Source organism: Limulus polyphemus, unplaced genomic scaffold (assembly GCF_000517525.1).
Source record: "Limulus polyphemus unplaced genomic scaffold, Limulus_polyphemus-2.1.2 Scaffold246, whole genome shotgun sequence".
In the NCBI taxonomy this organism is placed as follows: Eukaryota; Metazoa; Arthropoda; class Merostomata; order Xiphosura; family Limulidae; genus Limulus; species Limulus polyphemus.
In genome coordinates, this window is record NW_013665856.1 from 603,330 (window position 1) to 624,234 (window position 20,905).

Sequence of the window (20,905 nt, forward strand, 5' to 3'; positions counted from 1 at the left end):
ATTAAATGAAATAGTCTCCATTCTTATCGATGATGCTTTTCCATCTTACAATCAGGTCGTTAATGCCCTGATTAAAGAAATCACTTGGCTCTGAAGAAAAAATGTTGATGTCCTCTTTAACACCATTTACATTTGCATACATTTTCCCATAAATTTGGTGTTGCCATATCTGGAGAATATGGTAGGTGGGGGAGAACTTTCCAACCCAACTCCATAATGTTGTGTTGCATCAAATGTGGCACATGTGGATGTGCATTGTTGTGGAGAAGAACACCTTTCTGATTGATGAGTGAAGGGCTTGATTTGAACATTCCAGTTGCTGACTATAGGTCTCTGCATTGACAGTTCACTCTGGATTGAGGAGTTTGAAACGAATTACTCCTTTGATGTCCCACCAAATGCAAAGCATCACTTTCTGCGGATGGAGTCCAGGTTTTGGGGTCAGAAGTGGTTTTTATCTAGGACTGAGCCATTGTTTTTGGCATTTAATATTTGCACAGAGAATCCATGAGGAATTAAAGTATACTAAACTTTACACATTATATAGGCTACAATAACCTGACATTTAGGTGGTTCGTTTATCTATTATACATGATGTAAGTTGTTGTTTTTTTGGGGAGGGGGGTAAGAAAGTGTTCCAAAACGCTACATTAATTTCTTGATGACCTAATACTTTTAAGGTAATTTACAAAAAAGTTGTTTCATATGTAGGTTATATATTTAGATGTACATAGGAAAACTGTGGTATTAATCTTTTGTATGTATGTATATGTGTTTGTTTAATGTTATTTTCAATACAGGTGGGAGCAGAGACCGTGGTGATTTTTCTAACTTTGGGAATAGAAATAGAAGGTCAAATAGTGATAATCGAGGTAGTGGATTATCTTCACGACGTGGAGAATAGTAAGTGGTTGTGACATACATACTTGAGTTATTAGAAGTGAAAATAAAGTTTGAATTAATTACTGTAGTGTAGTTTTAGTATATTATATATTCCCTCAAATTGAGTGTAATGAATAAACAATGCTTGTTAGTTTTGCAGTTTTCAGTTTAAAATTATTTTAGTGACAGAAATTGGCGTGACCCAGATAGTGCCCCAAAACTTGGAAGTCGTGAAGATAGAGGGGGAGGACATGGAGGAAGTTCTTGGGACCGAAGAAATGGTGGTCGTAAAAATGACCACTATGGTGATATTGATTGGAGTCATCCTTTACCTAAGGATGATTACTTGGAGAGGTGATTTTTCATGTTTCTTTTATGACTCAAGAATTGATCTCCAGTTTATAATTTACTTTTTTCCAAAATCTTTTAAAAACTTACTGCTACATCCTTGCATTCTTGTGAAATAATACACTATAGCAGTTTTTTATAAGACCCTGCATGTAATTCATCATGATAGAACACACAGTCAGTGTGTTTATAACAGTCATTATTACTGTGTCAGCAGAAACAAATCTACATTTGTTCAGATTATTACTTAATCTAAAACACTGTTGTAGTTATATTTGGGTATTCTTCTGTCTATAAACAATTGTACTTTTTGTATTTTTGTCTAGAAATAACATTATACTTGTATCAAGAAATGTGGTTCTGTTATTCTAAGATCATTTTTATTATTATATCTTGCACTTAGCAAATATGAGTACTTGGTTCCATATCATATTTTTTTACTTAAACCATTAGTCAGAATTAATTGAAGAGCTACCTGCTGTATATATTTTTGAGTTTTCAGTCTTTTTTCTTTTTTTTTTTTTCACCTTTGGTTTTGACCAATTTGTTTTTCACAGACAGCTGTTTGGAAATAGCCACACTGGTATCAATTTTGACAAGTATGAAGATATACCAGTGGAAGCTACAGGAGGTGACTGTCCATCGCACATCAACTCGGTATGTTTTATTTATTTTTTCTGGTTATTTGTAAAATTAGTTGCAAATTATTTGCAAGTAACTGTTTTAAAAACTTTTTGTCAGCCTCAGTTACTCATTAATATGTGTACTAATTTTTTCAGAAATGAACCTTTATAAATACAAGTATATTGTTGATAGATATATATATATATATACACACATACATACAATGCTTTTGTTTGTTTGGACCAGAGATCATCATTGGGTATTTGTATAGAATGATCCTATGAAGTTGTAAATACAAATAACTTGTTATTTTGATTTTAGTAATTATAAGTGAATAGAAATACATTTTAAAACTGGGACAGACAACAAAATTGTGATTGATATTGAGATGATTAGGTAGGCATTGAAAGTAGAGTAACAGATGATAATTTCAGATATTCCTTATAATAAAAAAATCACGCATATGCAGAAGTTATCTGACTATATACTTAAAGCAATTATAGTAAATTTTGCAGCAGTTTTAAAATAATTTCCTTGAGCTTTATGATGCTTTTGTTAAAATTAAACATTCTAACTAAATTGACATAAACAGCTATACCAGTGTTTCTCTGTCGGTGTGCCATTATGCTGACCAAGTATGTTGCATATTTCTACTTTTCATGGGTAATTTTATCTATTTTTATTTTATTCGTTAGACTTGTTAGAGTCTTACTTTCAAAAATAAGGAAAAAATTTCAAATCTCTACGAGTATCTATAAGCACTATCAGGCCTCAAACTGAGCGTCTACTTGCAGCAAAGCAGGCCCAAATATCCCACTAATTATATGAATAATACATGTATAATCAAAAATTCTAAATAAATGTTTGTATTGCTATGTCTTTTAGTGTGCCTTAATATTTTAAGCTGTGTGTCATTGTGCCAAAAAAGTTGAGAAATGCTGATCTATACAATACTTTCCCTTGGAATTAATAATTTTAGTTTAGTTTAACCGTTTAAATCTTAATGTATTATTTTTAAACCATTTTCTTCCCATGTCATCAATCTGAATTATGTCTTTGAATGTTGTAAAATATTCATCTAAGTGATCTACAGGAGGAACAAAAATAGTTACGAATGACTGTTTATTTTTTTAATCTTTGTGTTGTTGACCAAGATTTGTCTCTTAAAATATTAGTACGTTTGTTATTTTAAGCTTTGAAGGATAGCCTTGATAAGGAAACACAATATTAAACAATCAGTAAATAAGGAATAATTTTAGTTTTCCTTTAATCACTTTGTAATACCACCTGTAAGTGTGGAGTTTTCCTTCATATTATGCAAGAGCTAATTCGTTTGATATGCTACTATTAGTTTTTCTCCTTCTAGTTTGATGATTGTTCCTTGACAGAAATTATAGCTAATAACATTAAATTAGCTCGTTACACAAGGCCCACTCCTGTGCAGAAATATGCCATTCCAATTATCCTAGCCAAAAGGGACCTGATGGCATGTGCTCAAACAGGTAATTGTCATTTCTAAATAAAAGTTAGTGGTCCCAAGTGAAGTTTTTTCTTGTTTGTATTTACCATAATATTCAACTTTTTCTGATAATGTAAAATTTTACTTATTTCCTCCATGATAGAATGAGAAATAATTATCATGTTGATGCTAATGATTTTATTGATAAGTACAGCAGAAAGATCCACTTTTACATGTTTTGATCAAAAGTTGTCTAAACCTGTCAGAAAATAAAATGATGTAACTGTAAAAAAAAGAATACTAATATGATGTATTGACATGATCATTTGAAAAGTTACAGCAAACTACATCATTAAACAAATGTTCCTTCAAACGCCATTATAATTTTTTCAGTCAATGCAGAGCAAGTGATGAGGATAACAATATAGCAGGAAAATCATAAAGTTGTACAAAAAAAAGAACAGTATGAGCATGTTATTAATGCAAATTATTAAAAAAGAAAAATACAATAACTTGAATTAAATATCCATTGGATACTTAAACTGGGCGTAATCAGTAAATTTAGAAGAAAAACTTTAGTCAATGGTACAATTATATTTATCCTAGCTTTGATCCTGAGAGAAGCTAATTGAAAGCTAGATATGTAATATAAATACAAATTAGTTATTACGACCCTTCTTAACCCTCTTTCTATGGGGAGGTCAAAGTGTGCGTGTCACAACCTTTTAGAGAGTTACATTCAAAATTTGATTAAAATGTAGTTATTGTCCTTTGAACCCTGTCTAACTACTATTTGCAACCTTTATAAGTTGTAAATCACTTGGTAAAAGTGCAGCTCACTTTATGTTACCGAATTACATTATGCAGGAGCTACTCTTGGGTGTACTTCATGAAAAAAATTTATTTTTATATTATTATTTATTTCACCCAATCTAACATAAAAAGTTTCCTATTTTTATATTTCAGTTACTTTTATAATAATAATAAAGAATACATATGAAAAACCAGAAATAAAGTACTTACCTGAGTCGTTTTTTTTTTCTTCTTTTTTTGCTGTTGACAGTCAATGACACTTAACCCTACTTTTTTATACTAATGTTAGTACTGCAATAAATAATTATTTATTTAACTAATTAATGCACTAAATAACACAAAATAATAATGTCCAAAATGCAGACAACATCCCATAAATGTCAATTTTTTTGGCTTTTAACTATGTGAAAAGAGCTGTTAAAACTTCATCTAAGTTTGTCAATGTGTTTCCCGTATGAATAAAGGTTGAACTGAAAGCGAAACTGACAATTCTCTTTACAGAAAACAACATAATATGTCATTTGATAGGTGAAAACCTTGGCTTTGTTTTGGTTATAAATACTATAGCATTGAACATCAGAGAGAACTGTTGGCAATTTCTGAAAGAGAGGATGTGACAGGTGGGCATGGCAAGAGGAGTCTGATTGTTTATCATGTTTCTGTAACCAAATGAACTTGAGGCTATGAAAGTTATGCTTTGCCTGAGCAATGACAATATTATAATGAGTAATTTACATTAAATTCATTACTTCTTGGAGGAATGGTAACTAAACTGGAAAATAAACTAGAGAGCAAATATCAAAATTCTCACATTTGGGGAAATTCTAGATTTTTTGTTAATATTGCATTATAAAAGTAAGATCTTGAAACTTATATACTATTAAAATATGGATTATTAGCTACATTTTTATGCTATATATTCATTGATATACCATGAAAAGAAAGTAGTTTAATTAAGTTTTGAATGTAACTTAACTAAAACTTTTTGACATGCACAGAAAAAAGATGCCTGTGGAGAGAGGGTTAATGTGTAACTCCTATGCATAACTTCATATGTGGAAATTTGAAATGCAGGAACCTTAAATATATATACATTAAAAATATTAGAGCAATGTTTTTTTCTATAAGTGGAAGTTTGATCACTTAAAAATAAGGGTTCATTTCTTAATATTTGCTTAAAAGTTCTTTTCTTGATTGTTTTTCCAAGGTTCTGGGAAAACTGCAGCATTTTTGGTGCCGATTCTTAACCACATATATGAAAACGGACCACCAAAGAATTTACCAGAAGTAAGTTTCTCTTTAATAATTTAAAACATACTAAATATTCTATATATAAAAATGTCTTTAAATCTTATGTAAAATATAATAAAAAATACATTATCAATCAAAAATGCTAGAAAAATGATTGATTGATTAGAGCATACACACACAAAAAAAAATCACAATATCATATCTTTGATATAAATAGCTCTTTTGGTACCTGTTACAGTTATTAATTTTTGTGAACATGCTTCTATCTTTATTACAGCCACAAAAGTTTTCATCTCGGATCAAACAGTATCCATTGGCACTGGTACTCTCACCAACAAGAGAACTAGCCTGTCAGATATATGATGAATCATTGAAATTTGCTTATCGCTCTCGTGTAAAACCATGTGTCGTTTATGGTGGAGCTGACCCTGTTCAACAGATGAATGACTTAGATCGAGGCTGCCATTTGTTAGTAGCAACACCTGGACGACTGGTAGACATGATGGAACGTGGAAAAATTAGCTTGGAACTTGTGAAGTAGTTGTTTTCTTGAGAAAATGTTATATTTTATATTCCAACTTAATGAAGTGCAACTGTATAATATAGTTTCAGTCAAATAAAAAATGTCATAGAAATCTTAGGCACAAAATAAATTATGTTTCAACTTTAAAGTTTTTCTTTTGTTATCTGGTTTCCTTCATTCAAGAGTCAGTGATATTAGGATAGTCATATGTTACATGATATTCAGTGCTTTGAGGATTTATACAAATTTCATGTCTTTAGAATCAAGTTTAGTATGTTTGTCTGATCCCTCTCAGTTGCAGGAAGAAAAAAGTGCTTATGTTAAAGGGTAATGTTCATGATTGGTAGAATTAACTACCTACAAGTTCATAACTTTGACTTGATGCTTTCTGCTATTGCTAATTTCACTATTACAAATGCCCCCCCCCCCCATTGGCTCAACAGTAAGTCTGAAGGCTTATAATGCTAAAACCTGGGTTTTGATACCAGTGGTGGGCACAGCACAGACAGCCCATTATGTAGCTTTTTTTTGCTTATCTACAAACAGAAACTACTAAAAATATACTAAATTATTTATAATGCAAAAGTTTAAATTTAAACTTAATACAGAAAGTAATTAAGACTTAATATCACTCTTAAGTTTTCAAGAGTCAAAATGCAATCACATAAACAATACATCGTATAAATTTGTAACTTATTTTAGCCAAATGCCATACAAATTTATGAAAGGTAAAAATAAATGATAGATAATTTTAGAACAACTTTCAAATAGATGAAAATTATGAAGTTTAGTTTATAGTTAGTCTTAGTTGAGCATGCAAACTTCAAAATATTATACTGTTGGGAAAATATGGCTGATTACTAGTAAGACTACTAAGGGTGGGGATACAGTAGGCTTGTGAGTGTAGTTGTTGTTTCAGTTTTATCAAGTACACTTAAGATTGATAAATCAAAATTATATTTATGAAAAATAATTTTCTTTATCATAACTCAGAGCATTTGTAATACAATAAATATGGTTAGTGGACAAGAATAAAACAGTGGATTTATTTGTTGAAAGTGGCTTTGTAAGGCTAATCTTGTAAAAAGGAAAATAATGGTCTTGTGAAATAAGTTTTGAACTGTCACCTGGTGAGGTGTTCCCACTATTGTGTCCAAACTCTAATTTCTTATGACAAGGAACTTATTCTCCTTGGTATCTTTCTTCATTATTTGCACCTAGCTTAATTATGGTTTGTTAAGACTCAAATTGTAAGATTTAGTATTACTCTTTGTTGTTTCTGCTGCTTTTGTATGCATGAGCATACAACTCATTGATAAATACATTTTATTTTTTACTCCAGATATTTGGTATTGGATGAAGCAGATCGTATGTTAGACATGGGTTTTGAACCACAGATTCGTCGCATTGTCTTAGAAGACAACATGACACCAACAGGATCAAGGCTGACAATGATGTTTTCTGCAACATTTCCAAAGAAAGTGCAGGTGTGTGTGTGTGTATATATTCCTTCACCAGTTTTCATTCTCATTTGCTCTCCAGAATTTTCACTAATATATGATTGTATGTATATATATTTGTAATGGTTATACCCAAATTATGCAATGTTAATGTTACTGCTTGAAAAATGTAATCATTTCTTTGAAGTCTAGTAAAGCATGTCATATAAATCTTAGGCACAAGATAAATTCTACTTCATCTCTGAAGTTTTTTTTTCCCCTGCTAAACTTAAAAAATGTAATAATTTCTTTAAAAATTTTCTCAGGATGAATTGGATATTTATCATTACGTTATTATAAATTTTTCTTCTTTCTCTAGAGAACATGAAATAAGGAAATTTTAACTTGTGTTGTTATTTTTCTCCTCTAGGAATTGGCCAGAAACTTTTTAGATAATTATATATTTCTTGCTGTTGGACGTGTTGGAAGTACTTCAGAAAATATTACCCAGAAAATTGTATGGGTTGATGAGCTTGATAAGCGGTCATTTTTGTTAGATCTCTTGAATGCTGTAGGGCTAAGAAATGGCAGTGCACGTAAGCTTATACCATTATTCTTTTTTTTAGATATCTTTAGTTATTTAGGATTTTTATCAACTTGTTGAGTTTTATAATATGCTCATCTATTTACAAGTCACATTATACATGATTGGTGAAATGTATGTGTAGTTGTTCTAAAAGTCTTACACATAAATACCCATACACGGGGTTTTATATTTAAAAAAATAATAATATTGATATTAGAATTCCTAGAAAATCAATAGTTTTTATTAGGAGGGTCCTGGAAAAGTCCTTTTATAGTTCAACTGCATCATTCCTATATCCCCCTTTTCTATTTATGACAAGCCATGCCATACTGTTTATCTTAATTTTGCAAAAAACAATCTAGAAAATGTGACTAGTATGACGGGAAATGTGTTGACTTAGCAACACTGATTTTAACACATTTTGAACTATGTATTTCTGTCTGTAAGTGAAACAGGTATCACATTACTACTGCTGAAATTATATTATTATTCATAAAACAAGACTCATTTGGTGAAAATCATAAAATTGTTGGTAGAATAAAGAACATGGGCATTTCAGAATATTCTTAATTCTATCTTCAGCATAAACACTTCAAAATTACAATGTTTCTAGCTTAAGTTTGTCATCAGTTATTGCCTAAAATTTGTTAATAAAATGTAAGAGAGAGAAATGCAAATACAAACAGCAACAACATAATAGAATGTGTCATAAATCTATCTACCATGTATGAAATAGTCAAATATTTGCCATTAAAGACATCAGTTTATACTTGATTAAGTCACCTGCTATTTATACTGTGACTAGTCTAGGTAGTGATATTCTGGGCCACATTAATGAATACTTTAGAAATAATTGTCTTTTAAGGGGTTTATCTCATGATAGCATTGTTCTGTGCCTGTGTTGCAGTAGTATGCTCTTATTTTCAGGTTTATATGATGTTTTGTATACTTTAATGTTTGAGTACCTAATTAATACCATAAAACACGTTTAAGAATTTTTATATCCAGAAAATTTTCTGTCAGGAATGCAACCCCCTCCCTCCCTTATTACATGTATTCCTATAAGAAATTAATTTCCATTTAACGCAGAATTTTTCAGATACTTATTAACTGCACTAAACAGGGGATGCTCATACAGTATTGTGATGTATGTTACTTATATAGTTTTGTCTCTGTGTTATATTTTCTTTCAAATATGAAATCCATAAAAGTCTTAAGGAAATTGGTTCATGATTTTACTTGTAATCAACATACACTTTAATGACTAATACATGTGACAGAACCCTTGACAATAAAATTATCTTACAAAAAAAAAACTTACAGGCTGAACACTGTGTTGAAGTATAAAATATTTATTGCCTTCCAAAAATTCCATTCTCTGAAAAGTTCTTTGTTAAGTGGAATTGCAACATCAAACTGCAAAAAACATTAATAAATAATTAATGCAAATGTGTGTGAAAACTACAAGATATACAACATTGTTAATGTTCTCAACAATATGAGAGTAGTCTCCTTAAGAATGAGTGTGGGGATCTTGCCTTGGTTGGTGTAGTGATGTGGCATGATGTTTGTTCAAGTACTTGTTTAGTTAACTTGTTTTATTGGAAAGCTGAAATAATATGTTCAATAAATATTATTGGGTTCTGGTTACCTGCTAGAGTTATTAGCTCTGCCCAAGTGCAGTATTTGGGAGTCAGGCTCAAAAAGTTTTTTTACATCTTATTAAACTGAAGTTGGAAAAAGTTAAAATATACTGGGGGAACTGTAAGTGACAATGAATTTATTATTGCCTTTATTTGGCTTGAATAAGTACTTTCCTTATAGCTTAGGTGTTAGTCAAAGTATGCCAGAGAAGTTCAAATTTGATCCAGCCTAGCTGAATATGAATATTTTATAAAATGTAATAAAATAATAGGTATGAATTTGGATGGAGTCAAATTCTGTTCAAATCAGCATATTTGTTTTTCCATTAGTCTGCGTAAACTATACATACATTACTTTCATTTCAGTTGCCAGCATTTACTTAACAATGAGTGCAAGTATATCTTTTTTTGGTTACATAAGCAGGTAATACCTCTGAGAGAAAATTGTACATGGTTGTTTAGATAGGAAACTGAGTATATAAATGAGAAAATTACAGAAAGCTATTGATGATGTGCTTATCATCATACTTTTTCTTTCACAAATTTTCAAATTCTAAAGTTTTTGATTTAAAAGTCTTGTATATGAACTATGCAGGGCTATCATTGATGGGAGCTCACAATAACAAAAGTGCATGAAACGCAATCATTAGTTTTGAAAGTATTGTTTTTACTTTTATTGTTTGATTTTTTTCTTTTGTTTATGTACATTTTGTTTTTAGAACAGGTACAAGTATGTGCTGTTGGATGAGCACAGTTAGCAAATATGGACTTAGTTTTGCTAAATTTCTGTGGTGAAATGTGTGTCAGATTAGGTGCATGTGATGGTATGTTTCTGTAGGATTGTTTTTTACACTGAATACAGAATCACAAATACTGTAAGACTTTCAGATTGTTTACTAGGATGTGTTGAAGTTTCTATTGTGACTTGTTTGAAATATTCTAATATGCTGTATTGTGATGAACTTATGTTTTCTATGGTAAAGCAAAAATAGTGAAATAATTGAAAATTATAGCAGTACTAATATTTTAAAATTTGTTTTATTGAATTAAAGTTTCATGATGTAACATAGTCAATGTTAAGTGTTATTGTTCTATTTCAAGCATAATAAAGATTTCATCAAGGTACTTTTTATCATATTTTTCACTCTCATGGTATGGGCTTGGTCAGTTTGGCAGAGTTCATGACTCCAAATTGACCTTTAGAGCTTCCATACTATAACTTGTAATATGTTTTGTGTATCTTCATGAAATTTACAAGCTTTCAATAATTATTATCATTTGTAGACAATAAAATGGAATTTTTCCTAATACTTTCTCTATGAATATATATAGTCAAGGTGTTGACTGCTCCAAATGCATAATGATTTCATGTTGAAATTAAAATTCAGCTGAGTTCATTGATGACTTTCCTGTGGGAATAAATTTTGAACTGGAAGCAATATAAACAATTCTCTGTACAGAAAACAATGTAATATAATATGTCATTTGATAGATTAAAATTTTGGCTTTCTATTTGTTATAAATAATATAGTATAAAACATTAGAGAGAACTTTTGGTAATTTGTGAAAGAGAGGATGTTGGTGTGGCAATAGGGATCACATTTTCTAGTTTATGGCTCTGTAACCAAATAAGATTGAAGGCTATGAAATTTATGCATTGCCTGAGCAATAACTATATTATACTGAGTAATTATGTTAAATTCCATACTTCTTGGAGGGGTGGTAAATAAATTAGATAAGAGGGAAGACCTGGAGAGCAAATGTCACAATTCTCATACTAGGGTATATTGTGGATTTAAAATAAATTTCTTTATAAAATTAAGAACTTAAAACTTATAATATTAACATTTGATTTATTAGCTAAGTTTTGATGCTAAGTTTATTTGTATACCATGATAATACAGTAGTTTAATTAAATTTGGAACGTAACTCAGTAAAACCTCGTGACATTTGCAGAAAAGGGTGTCTTTATTGAAAGAGTTAATCCAAAGAATAACACTTCAAGCACAGATGTCATAGATGCTTGAGAACTTTACATTGCTATAAACAGGTGTTATTACTTTGCTTGATTGATCTCTACACTTTTGAAAAGCTATTGACGAAACTACTTTATTTTTTATGTTTATTTCAGTATTTGCACTTAAATAGTATTATTATGTAGAATTTTTAACAGTTTTTCTTCTTTTTTTTTTGTCTTAGCTCCAAACTCTCTTACTTTGACTTTTGTTGAAACTAAGAAAGGTGCAGATTCACTGGAACACTTCCTGGCAGAAGAGGGATACCCTGTCACTAGCATACATGGTGATCGATCTCAGCGAGAAAGAGAGGATGCTTTGTGGTCTTTTCGATCAGGTCGCACACCCATTATTGTAGCCACAGCTGTAAGTGATAGAATTCAGTGCAAGTATGAATATGCTGTTTTAAATAAGTGTATATTATGCTTGAATTTGTAACGTTATATAGAACTTTGATGATTTTCTGGTTCTTTCATGTGAAGTTATTTTAAAATGTCATAGGAAATACTTCTGTTTATTTCTTGTTGTTAATTACAGGTAGCTGCAAGAGGCTTAGATATCCCAAATGTAAAGCATGTGATAAATTTTGATCTTCCAAGTGATATTGAAGAATACGTTCATCGCATTGGCCGTACTGGAAGAGTTGGAAATTTAGGTACTCCAGCTGTTGATTTTCTTAATTTCCTTTGCTTAGGTCTAGATGTGGAGTTTACTTATCAGTTTAAATACAAAAATGTGTGCAAAGGAAGTTATCATGAATGAATAAGATTTTGTAATTTGAAATTATAAAAAGATAGTACTTATTCACATTAATTCACTACAAGGGTTAATTGCACTTTATAATAACAATCTCCAAAGTCTCATGCTGTCTTTGGAACTACTGTCTACACTATTGATCATGCTCAGTCTGATGAACATTACTAAACGCTATTTTCCAACATTGCGATTTTTCATTATAAAAAGCTTCTGTAAAAGATACCACATTCATTTTATACCTCTCACTCTGGCAAACTTAACAGAATTCTCCAGCCATGAGTTTATCCATGGTAGAATTGTACTCTTGAATGTGAAAAGTTTTTGTGAACCAAGTATGTATGATCCTAAGCATTTTACCTGTGCCACCATGATTAACACTTTTTGGGACACTCGGGAAGATTAGTATCTGCAAGTTGCTGTTATTAAGTACATTTAACACTTAGTATTGCATACTTGTATCAAATATATATATATATATATACTTGATAATTTGATGTTTTTTAACTTTTTGATAAATAGAAATTCTACTGTAAGTAGTACGTTATTAATAAAATACGACATATTGTTAAGTACTAAGAATAAAAATGATTGAAACTATCAGTGTCACAAATGTGTATGTAACAAGCATATAACAATTGAAGTACTAACAGAAACATAAAATTCTGATATGATATATTACCTCTTCTCACAAATAGCTTTTCTCAATTTATACTGACCTCTATAGGCACAAATTTTCTCTTGCCACTAGCTTTGAGACTCCCACCTACTTTTACATGTATTCATGTGAGACATCTGCATACTATCATGCAAATGATCATGTAACAACCCTCCACCAGTAAGAGTGCGACACAACTCCAATTGTAACTAGTGCTTTCTCTTCCATGCAGCCTGTAATCACTTTTCAATTGGTTGTCATACTGATGAAATGTGTTTTAGCTCATGCTTTCCTACTGATTGTTTTCAATTACTTTTTCATCATTTTTCTTGCTCAAGTTTAAAATGTTATTACTAGGTTTTCACACCATATTTTTTTTTGATTTTTCACTGTTTTGGAATTGCTTTTTAAGCTTCAATTCTCCATTTTTCCCAGTTAAGTCCACTCATCATGCACTCTCAATTCCATGTGGCAACTACCACTGCTCTGTGACTACTACAGTTGATCATCCTGCCACTTCCAAGGCATCAAGGCAAGCTTTATCTGCTCAGGAAGTAATGGCTGTGGTTTATAGGGAGTTGGCTACCTTTAAGCATTCCTCTGAGTCGCCTGATGATGATCCTCTCATACCATGTGTGGGTATGCCTGACTGTGAGGATGAGGATTTTGACAGCCTGTTTACTCTTTCTGCCTATGACTCACAATTGCATTTCCTTTCAGCAGATGTGCTCAGGCCTCCTTCACCATTTGTAGACTTAATCAGTCAGATATATTTTATCCTTGTCTTCCATTTCCTATGATGCCTCACCTGCCTTTCTCAGTGACAAGCCAGTGGGAATAGTGTTACCTCCGTCACCTAATATTGGGGTTCATGCGAATTGTTTTGGGGACCAATTACATTCGGGTGTCAGTATGTCAAGACCCCCCACATATTCTGGAAGACCATACTTTGGTATATCATCATTCTGAGTTTCCCTACTTAGTCTTGCAGCATTTAGAGTTGCTTGTCCCTTTGTGGGGTTCAGACCCCATTACTTTGGTTCCCTTCTCCCAACTCCAGTTTTCCCAAATTCATCTCACTCTTTCCTCCTTTTTTTTTATTCCCTGTCCTCCCTACACCTACTATCCAAGGCTCTTCATCATTCCCCTGAGGGTTCTCGGGGATGACTCGAAAAAACTGTTTTCTACTTTGACATGCCTCTCCTTTTCCACCCTTTCCTTGCAAACATGGCTCCTCTGTTGTTAGGACCTTTTGGGTCAGGATGCCCTTTTATCTTGTGAGCATTTGCCTCCCTTCTCATTGTGTGATTTGTACATGGTTACTTTTCTGCACCCCCCCCCCCCCCAGGTGAATTCCTGTACATGGTGAGGGGACTTCCAAGGGAAGGTTCTGTATCTTCAGTTTACCTCCTCTGGGATCTGAACATCCACCCATATGTTTGCTGTACATGGCATCTCGTGAAGAGGAAGGGAGGATCCTGGTGGTTGAGGGGTGTCATTGATGGATCAGTTTATGTTGATGGCACTTCAACACATCACTTTGGTCTTGAATTCCTGTAGATGGGTAGCCTTGGGGTGGCTCCCCCAGGGTCAGTTGGTTGGTCCTGTTGGGCTAGGGTCAACTAAGTACCGGTGTTTGATGTTGTGAACATTGTGTCTGATGCTGGTGTTTGGGTATAGTGCCCACGAAACCCTGGTGTCTCTACAGTGCACTACTATAGCATTCTGGTGCATCCCATGGTGGGTGGGGTCAGTGGGCACTGAATCTACCTCTTTTTAATATGGATGCCCCAAATCTTAAAAACAAATCAAATAAACTTTGCTCATTGGTAAACGACCATGCCTTGAAGACTCTGTACAGTTGTCTTGGCTAGATAAACAATGGTCACAGTTTTTAACCCATAGTTTTGTCACAATTGCCCATATTTTACATTTGTGTCGTTGTTACGAATGTGAGCGATGGCACCATTTTAGACATGTATTTTATAAGGGTTTGCCCCTGACATTGGATGTTGTCATTGGTGATGATGACACTGTGCAACTTGATTGTTTTTTTAGCCTTTTGTGGGCCAATGGCCCTTTTCTTTCTATTTACTTTTTTACCTAATTTTTGAGCATTTTAACTTTTTTCTTTTTACATGTTATTGTATTTTACTTCACCATATTTACTGGTTGTTTAGTGCAGATAGCATAGTTGCTTTGTGCCGATAAACTCCAACCAAACTTTCTCTTTAGAAACCAGAGTTGATTTGGCACAGTTGCATACCTCCCTTTCCTCCTTGGCCTCCTGTTTATACAAACCCCCTCCTGAACTTGTTCCTGTGTCTCACATTCCTCTCTATTACCGGTTCTGGCCTCTCGTATTCCTAAGGTTTGCAGTTGGTTCTTGGAGCACCATCCTAGGGGCAACCAACAGTCTGAGTGAGTATGTTGTGGGTTCAGGTCCTGTAAGGGTCAGACTCCTCTGCTTTGCCCACATGTGGAGCAGTGGCATAGCAAGGGTTCTCAGCACCTGGGGGAAAAGACACTTTTGGTGCCCCCACCTCTGAAATGTTTTGATTATTTGTTTTGAGACTCATTACCCACTTAATGATAATAACATAAAAAATTAAATACCACCTTACACAGGCCTAAAATAAAGTCACAATATAACATCTCACGATATCACAACTGTAAACCTGGAACACTAATGAAGTATAGCCTACTAGGTGTACTTACATAATTTGTAAACCATTTTGATATTTATGTCATGTATTGTTCAAAGAGTAATCTTTCAAGCATGCAGAATAAATTTCTGTTATATCCCTGGTTTTGAAACTTATGCGTTATATGAGAAGCCAGTCACTTGTGGTGTACATGGATTACAAAACAGATTGATAAAATACTACTTAAGTTTACAAATAAAAAATTTTATTAGCATTCTGGTATTCATGGTTACATTATATGCACCTTTTGTGCTTTTGCTGCTGCAAATGCATCAATTAAACTATCAGAATTTAAGGTATTAAGTACGTCTTTTTCAATACTAAATATTGCCAAGTTACTAAGTCGTTCTTGAGTCATTGAGGTTCTCAAATATGTAAGAATTAATTTCAGCTTGCTGAAGGACTTTTCACAACTAGCAATAGAAACCCCAATTGTTAACAAAATCTGCAATGCAGTTCTTAAATTTGGGAAAACATCTTCACCAAATGAAATTATAAATGTTAGCAAATCAGTTGCAATCATTGGTGAAAAGTGCAAAAGTGACAGGAAATTTCCAGAGTTTTTGTTTGAGGTTATGTCCTCAGTATGACCACAAAATACATAATTATTAGAAGCTAAGTATTGTATACAATCCAGCAACCATTGCAGTACATCTCTCCTTTTTATTTTTTCTTGCTGAATTTGCCTTTGCAGCTCTTCATCAATGTCACTTTGAAGATGAATTCGGCACTCAGTTTCTTTCCACGCAGCAAATGGCTCACAATGACTGTCACTATTTTCATGGGCATTTAACTTTTCAATTTTTTTCCACTTAGAGAATCCACCCTGTGTTTTGAAAGCAGACTGACTATCAGATTCACACATGTTGATGAAGAAAGAAAACAACAAAAGCAGTATGCTGCTTTATGTAGAGGTGAATACACCAACCAGGAATGATTGACCTCATGTCCATTCAGAAGGCATCAACCAAAATGCAATCACAGAATGCCCATCTTTGGCATCAAATGGACCTTCTTTATGTCGAAATTCATGTGCTCCAACTTTAACAATCTCTGTGCAATGTGCATGTGTTACAACTGCTGAGCCTGTTGTATCAAACTTCATAAATCCAATATTTCTCTGTGTTAAAATATTTATTAGGTCATCCTCTTTTAGCTTAGCAACACTATTCTGTAGATGTGTTTCTGACAAAGTGGAATCCTCTTGTTTATTATTATTGTAGCTTTCAACAGGACAGAGAACAGTTTCTTCATTTTCTTTTTCAAATGAAATAGTATGTTCACAATCTTGCACTTTGACCTCTTTGCTGCCATCAAAAGGAACAGATGCTGGCTTACTGATGTCATCACTTCCAGCAAGGAAAGCTCTCATGAATTTTCTTGACTCCACCATCGAAGCTGCAAATTGTGCACGTCTTTTGCATCCCTGTGCCCCACTTTCTTTTTTCGACATAATGAGCTAAAAGAATAAATTAATAAATACTGACTACACTATTTAGTTGCAAATTGTCAGATGAAAGGAAGCATTCTACTTTCCTAAGTTCCTAACCACAAATTATATTTAAATTATACAATTATAGTTGCATCTCGGGACTAGTTAGGCATATCTGGACTTGGTTTCACTTTAACTGCCATTATTTAGACCACCCATACTCATGTTAATTAATGTGACACGACAGTAAGAAAATCAATGCAGATGAGTGTATATGCTGGTAAATCATGCTTATAGCACCATATAAATTACTGGCAGTTGCTTAATCACATCTAAAAATTCGATAGGTTTAACTACACGAACACTACAGGAGACAAGTCTGAAATTGCTCAAATGAAAATTACACACACTCTGGAGAAGGGTGTAATCATAACATAATATAAGCCTAGAGACTCAAAGGCTATATTTAATATTAAAGGTTTTGATAGGATGAGAAAACTTAAATATAGGCTAACTAATTAGTGGTGCTAGATTACAGTTCCTAGATTAAGTCACTAGTACATGTAGATCTAACATTAATGTTAGACCTGTTATTTCCATCCTTTTAGTCTTAGGTTTGGATCTAGATGTAACAATAATGACAGAAGTTTAGCTTTATACATCTAAACTAGACCTTAGATTTGGGTGCATAGATTAAAAGCACCTTGCATTGAATCTACCCAGATCTAGATATAACCCTGCCTCATGAATTCTAGATTTAGATTTATTAGGCCCAGCTTTTAGAACAAGTGTTACATCTAGATCTATTAACTTAGTCATTAGATCTGTCACAGTGCAATGCCTAGTTTAATAGTTAGTACAGGTCTAAGTATGCCTATAATATAGGCTACATTTTGTATGATGATGGACCTAGGGTCTAGATATAAAGTTATAACGGCAATTAGACCTAAAGTCTAGTACATTAGTTTGTGTAAGACATGATTTGCAATCAGCCAATACAGTTACAAACCACTACATTAGGCCTATAATGTTTACTAGATCTAGATCTTGTCTGTTGCATATATTGCCAATCTTGCACACCAGTTAATATGTTAAATCAATCGCATATTTTCTTTTTGTTAAACATACACTGACTTATACGTTGTACTCTAGGACTTGTGTTTGATCTACAGATGAATGATGGAATAGTGTAATTTACTTCTGTATGTCAATTCAGTCTCACTGTATTTCGGTGGGCGGCTTTTAAAAGTTAAAACTGCAAGCATAATACACACAAATAACCTAACACTGTGTCGTATTTACTTAACGTAGGGTAGTTGCTCTATATTTTAGGGGTGGACATAATTATTAATTAATAGCCATTATAGGCCAGAGGAATTTTTGTGCCCGGGAGCAACTGCCCCCCCTTTGCTATGCCACTGATGTGGAGATCCTTTGCCATGGACCCTTGGGTTCTTAGGTTGTCTCAGAGGGTCTGGTCTTCCTTTTTGATCCTCTTCCATCATCCAGTTTCCTTCCTTCTCTTTGTGTTTCCCTTTTCCTCCCATGTCTTTTGGAAGCAGTTCAAGGCCTTCTTCAGAAGGGTGCCATCGAACAGGGGGATTCCTCTTGTACAGCTTTTTATTCCCATCCTCAAAAGACTGGCTAGCTCCTTGTCATCAATCTTTTGGCTCTGAACCACTTCATCGTACACCCTTGTTTTACCATAGAATTGAACTTGTCCCTTTGATGGGCTTTCACTCTTGGTTTATGGATCATTAAGATCGATGTTTCAATTGTGTACCTTCACATTCCCATCTCCCCTGCATCCAGACATTATCTTTGTTTCATCCATCAGAGTTCTGTTTTCAGTTCTGGGCTCACCTAAGCTCCTTATGTTTTTTGTTGGTTGGTCAGGAAGTTTGCTTATTTTCTTCATTCCCTGAGCCTTCATTTCCACCATTAGATAGATGACTAGCTACTTCCAGCTTCCTCATAGGCTGCCTTTGCTCTTCATACTCAGTATACTGGTATTTCAGTTGCTCAATTCCCAGTGGTGTTCCAGATCTGGATACCTTTGCCACACATCTCAATTCCAAGCTCCCACAGTTTTGGTCTCCTGTTCCACATCCACTGGCTGGAGCAGTAGATGTTCTCAGTCAGGATTGGATGAGCCACTATGTGTATGCCTACCCTCCCAATCATCTGCTTCCTTGGTCATTTCCATCATGCAGACCACTCCATATTATGTTGTTTTGGTGGTTCTTCTTTGGCTGGTGCAGTCATAATTTCCACTTCTGCACTGCCTGGTGGTGTTGCCTCCTCTGCTGCTCCCTTTTTCCTCCCACCTTATGCATGTCAGCCTCAGTCCGGCATGTATTATCTTTCCATTCCACACTCCATCTTCATGCATGGCTTTTTGCAGTCCTTGAATTCCCATTCTGTTCATCCTTCTATCTTAGCTGTGTATCAGTGGAAGTGGTACATGTACCATTGTTGGTCCATACGTTGTAGTTATCATCCTTCTTGTTCAACTCTACATTTCCTTGCTTACCTGATTCTTTAACTGGGGGCTTTTCAGTCTCCTCCACTGCAGGCTATCTTGCTGCCTTGTCAGCCATGTTTAGTTTTACAAGATATGCCCATCTCTTCCATTTGCCTGTCCTTTCCCATTTGTTTCATTCACTTTGCCTCACCCATCTCCCTGCCTCTCTCGTGGATTGAAACCTCAATGTCATCTTTCAGGCCCTTACCTTTTTTCCGTTAGAGCTTTTGTCAACATGTTCCTTCTTTCACCTCTTCTTGAAAACCCTTTTCCTCTTTCTGTTGGTGTACAGACATCATTGATTGGTGGGTTTGCTATTGATATCCACAGCACCTTATTTCACAGTTCCTATGTGGTCCTTTTCCACAATTGTTCTTTCCTGCCCATAACTTGGCTGCTCTCTTTCTTTCATATCACACCTTTATGACCGTTCCAACCCTCCCCTCTTTCTCTACTCTGTCAGGGCTCTCCACACTGCTTTTTTTTATGGTTCCTGTTCCCATTTGTTTATTCCTTGGAATCCTTCCCAGTTCCATGACCTTTCCCCTATTACCCTTACTGGTTGGAGTTGCTAGCTTATTCACCTGGCATATTCTTCCCATTCCTTGGATGATTGTCATCTTTTCTGTGCCTCTTCACACCATCTTCCTGGCTGCTCATGTCCATCATCTGCTAGAGGACATTATTCTTGCTGGTATGTGGACCACTGCCCATTATCTTCACCATATGGCCATTTCCTGTTCTACAGGTTTTTGTCTTCCTCCTGTCACCATTTTGAGCTCCACGATTTCTCTGAGTGGGTAAGTGCTCCTTTTTTCTACATTTTCTTTACAAGGACATTTTTCACATCTCAGTCCCTGTTTTGTGGTGAGTTTTGCCTGACTAGGAATACTTATTCTTAAATCTGCACTGTAAGGCCTATGTGTTAAATATGCCCACCATTGAGATGGGGTATTCTGCAAGACCACTTGTAGATATTCTTTACAGTATTTCGTTTCATAAAAAAGTTTGCCCCGGACTGTGCTCTCATGAACTAACACGAGTAAATTCGATGACGAGGAACCCACTTTGAGACTAATAATGGCTGGAGATGGCTTGAATGGGTAATGAAGATGACAAAAATGATGACCTGATGATGACAAAACCTTGTTGAAACGTTGTACATTTGCTGTTATGTTAAACTTATATTAAAGTTTTTCTTCATTACCCATTCAAGCCGTCTCCAGCCATTATTAACATGAGTAAAGCAG

At 34.0% G+C, this 20,905-nt stretch overlaps 1 protein-coding gene across 1 annotated transcript in view; it reads left to right on the plus strand.

Annotated features, from left to right (window-relative positions):
- Positions 1-20,905, plus strand: part of LOC106478751 (ATP-dependent RNA helicase DDX3Y-like) — a 49,599-nt gene that overhangs the window by 25,719 nt on the left and 2,975 nt on the right. Inside the window, exons 5-14 of the mRNA XM_013939312.2 lie at positions 801-903; positions 1,066-1,236; positions 1,788-1,887; positions 3,221-3,356; positions 5,334-5,413; positions 5,655-5,914; positions 7,243-7,387; positions 7,770-7,935; positions 11,768-11,949; positions 12,121-12,238. Coding sequence (XP_013794766.1) covers positions 801-903; positions 1,066-1,236; positions 1,788-1,887; positions 3,221-3,356; positions 5,334-5,413; positions 5,655-5,914; positions 7,243-7,387; positions 7,770-7,935; positions 11,768-11,949; positions 12,121-12,238 — 1,461 coding nt within the window. The remainder of the gene's footprint in view (positions 1-800; positions 904-1,065; positions 1,237-1,787; positions 1,888-3,220; positions 3,357-5,333; positions 5,414-5,654; positions 5,915-7,242; positions 7,388-7,769; positions 7,936-11,767; positions 11,950-12,120; positions 12,239-20,905) is intronic.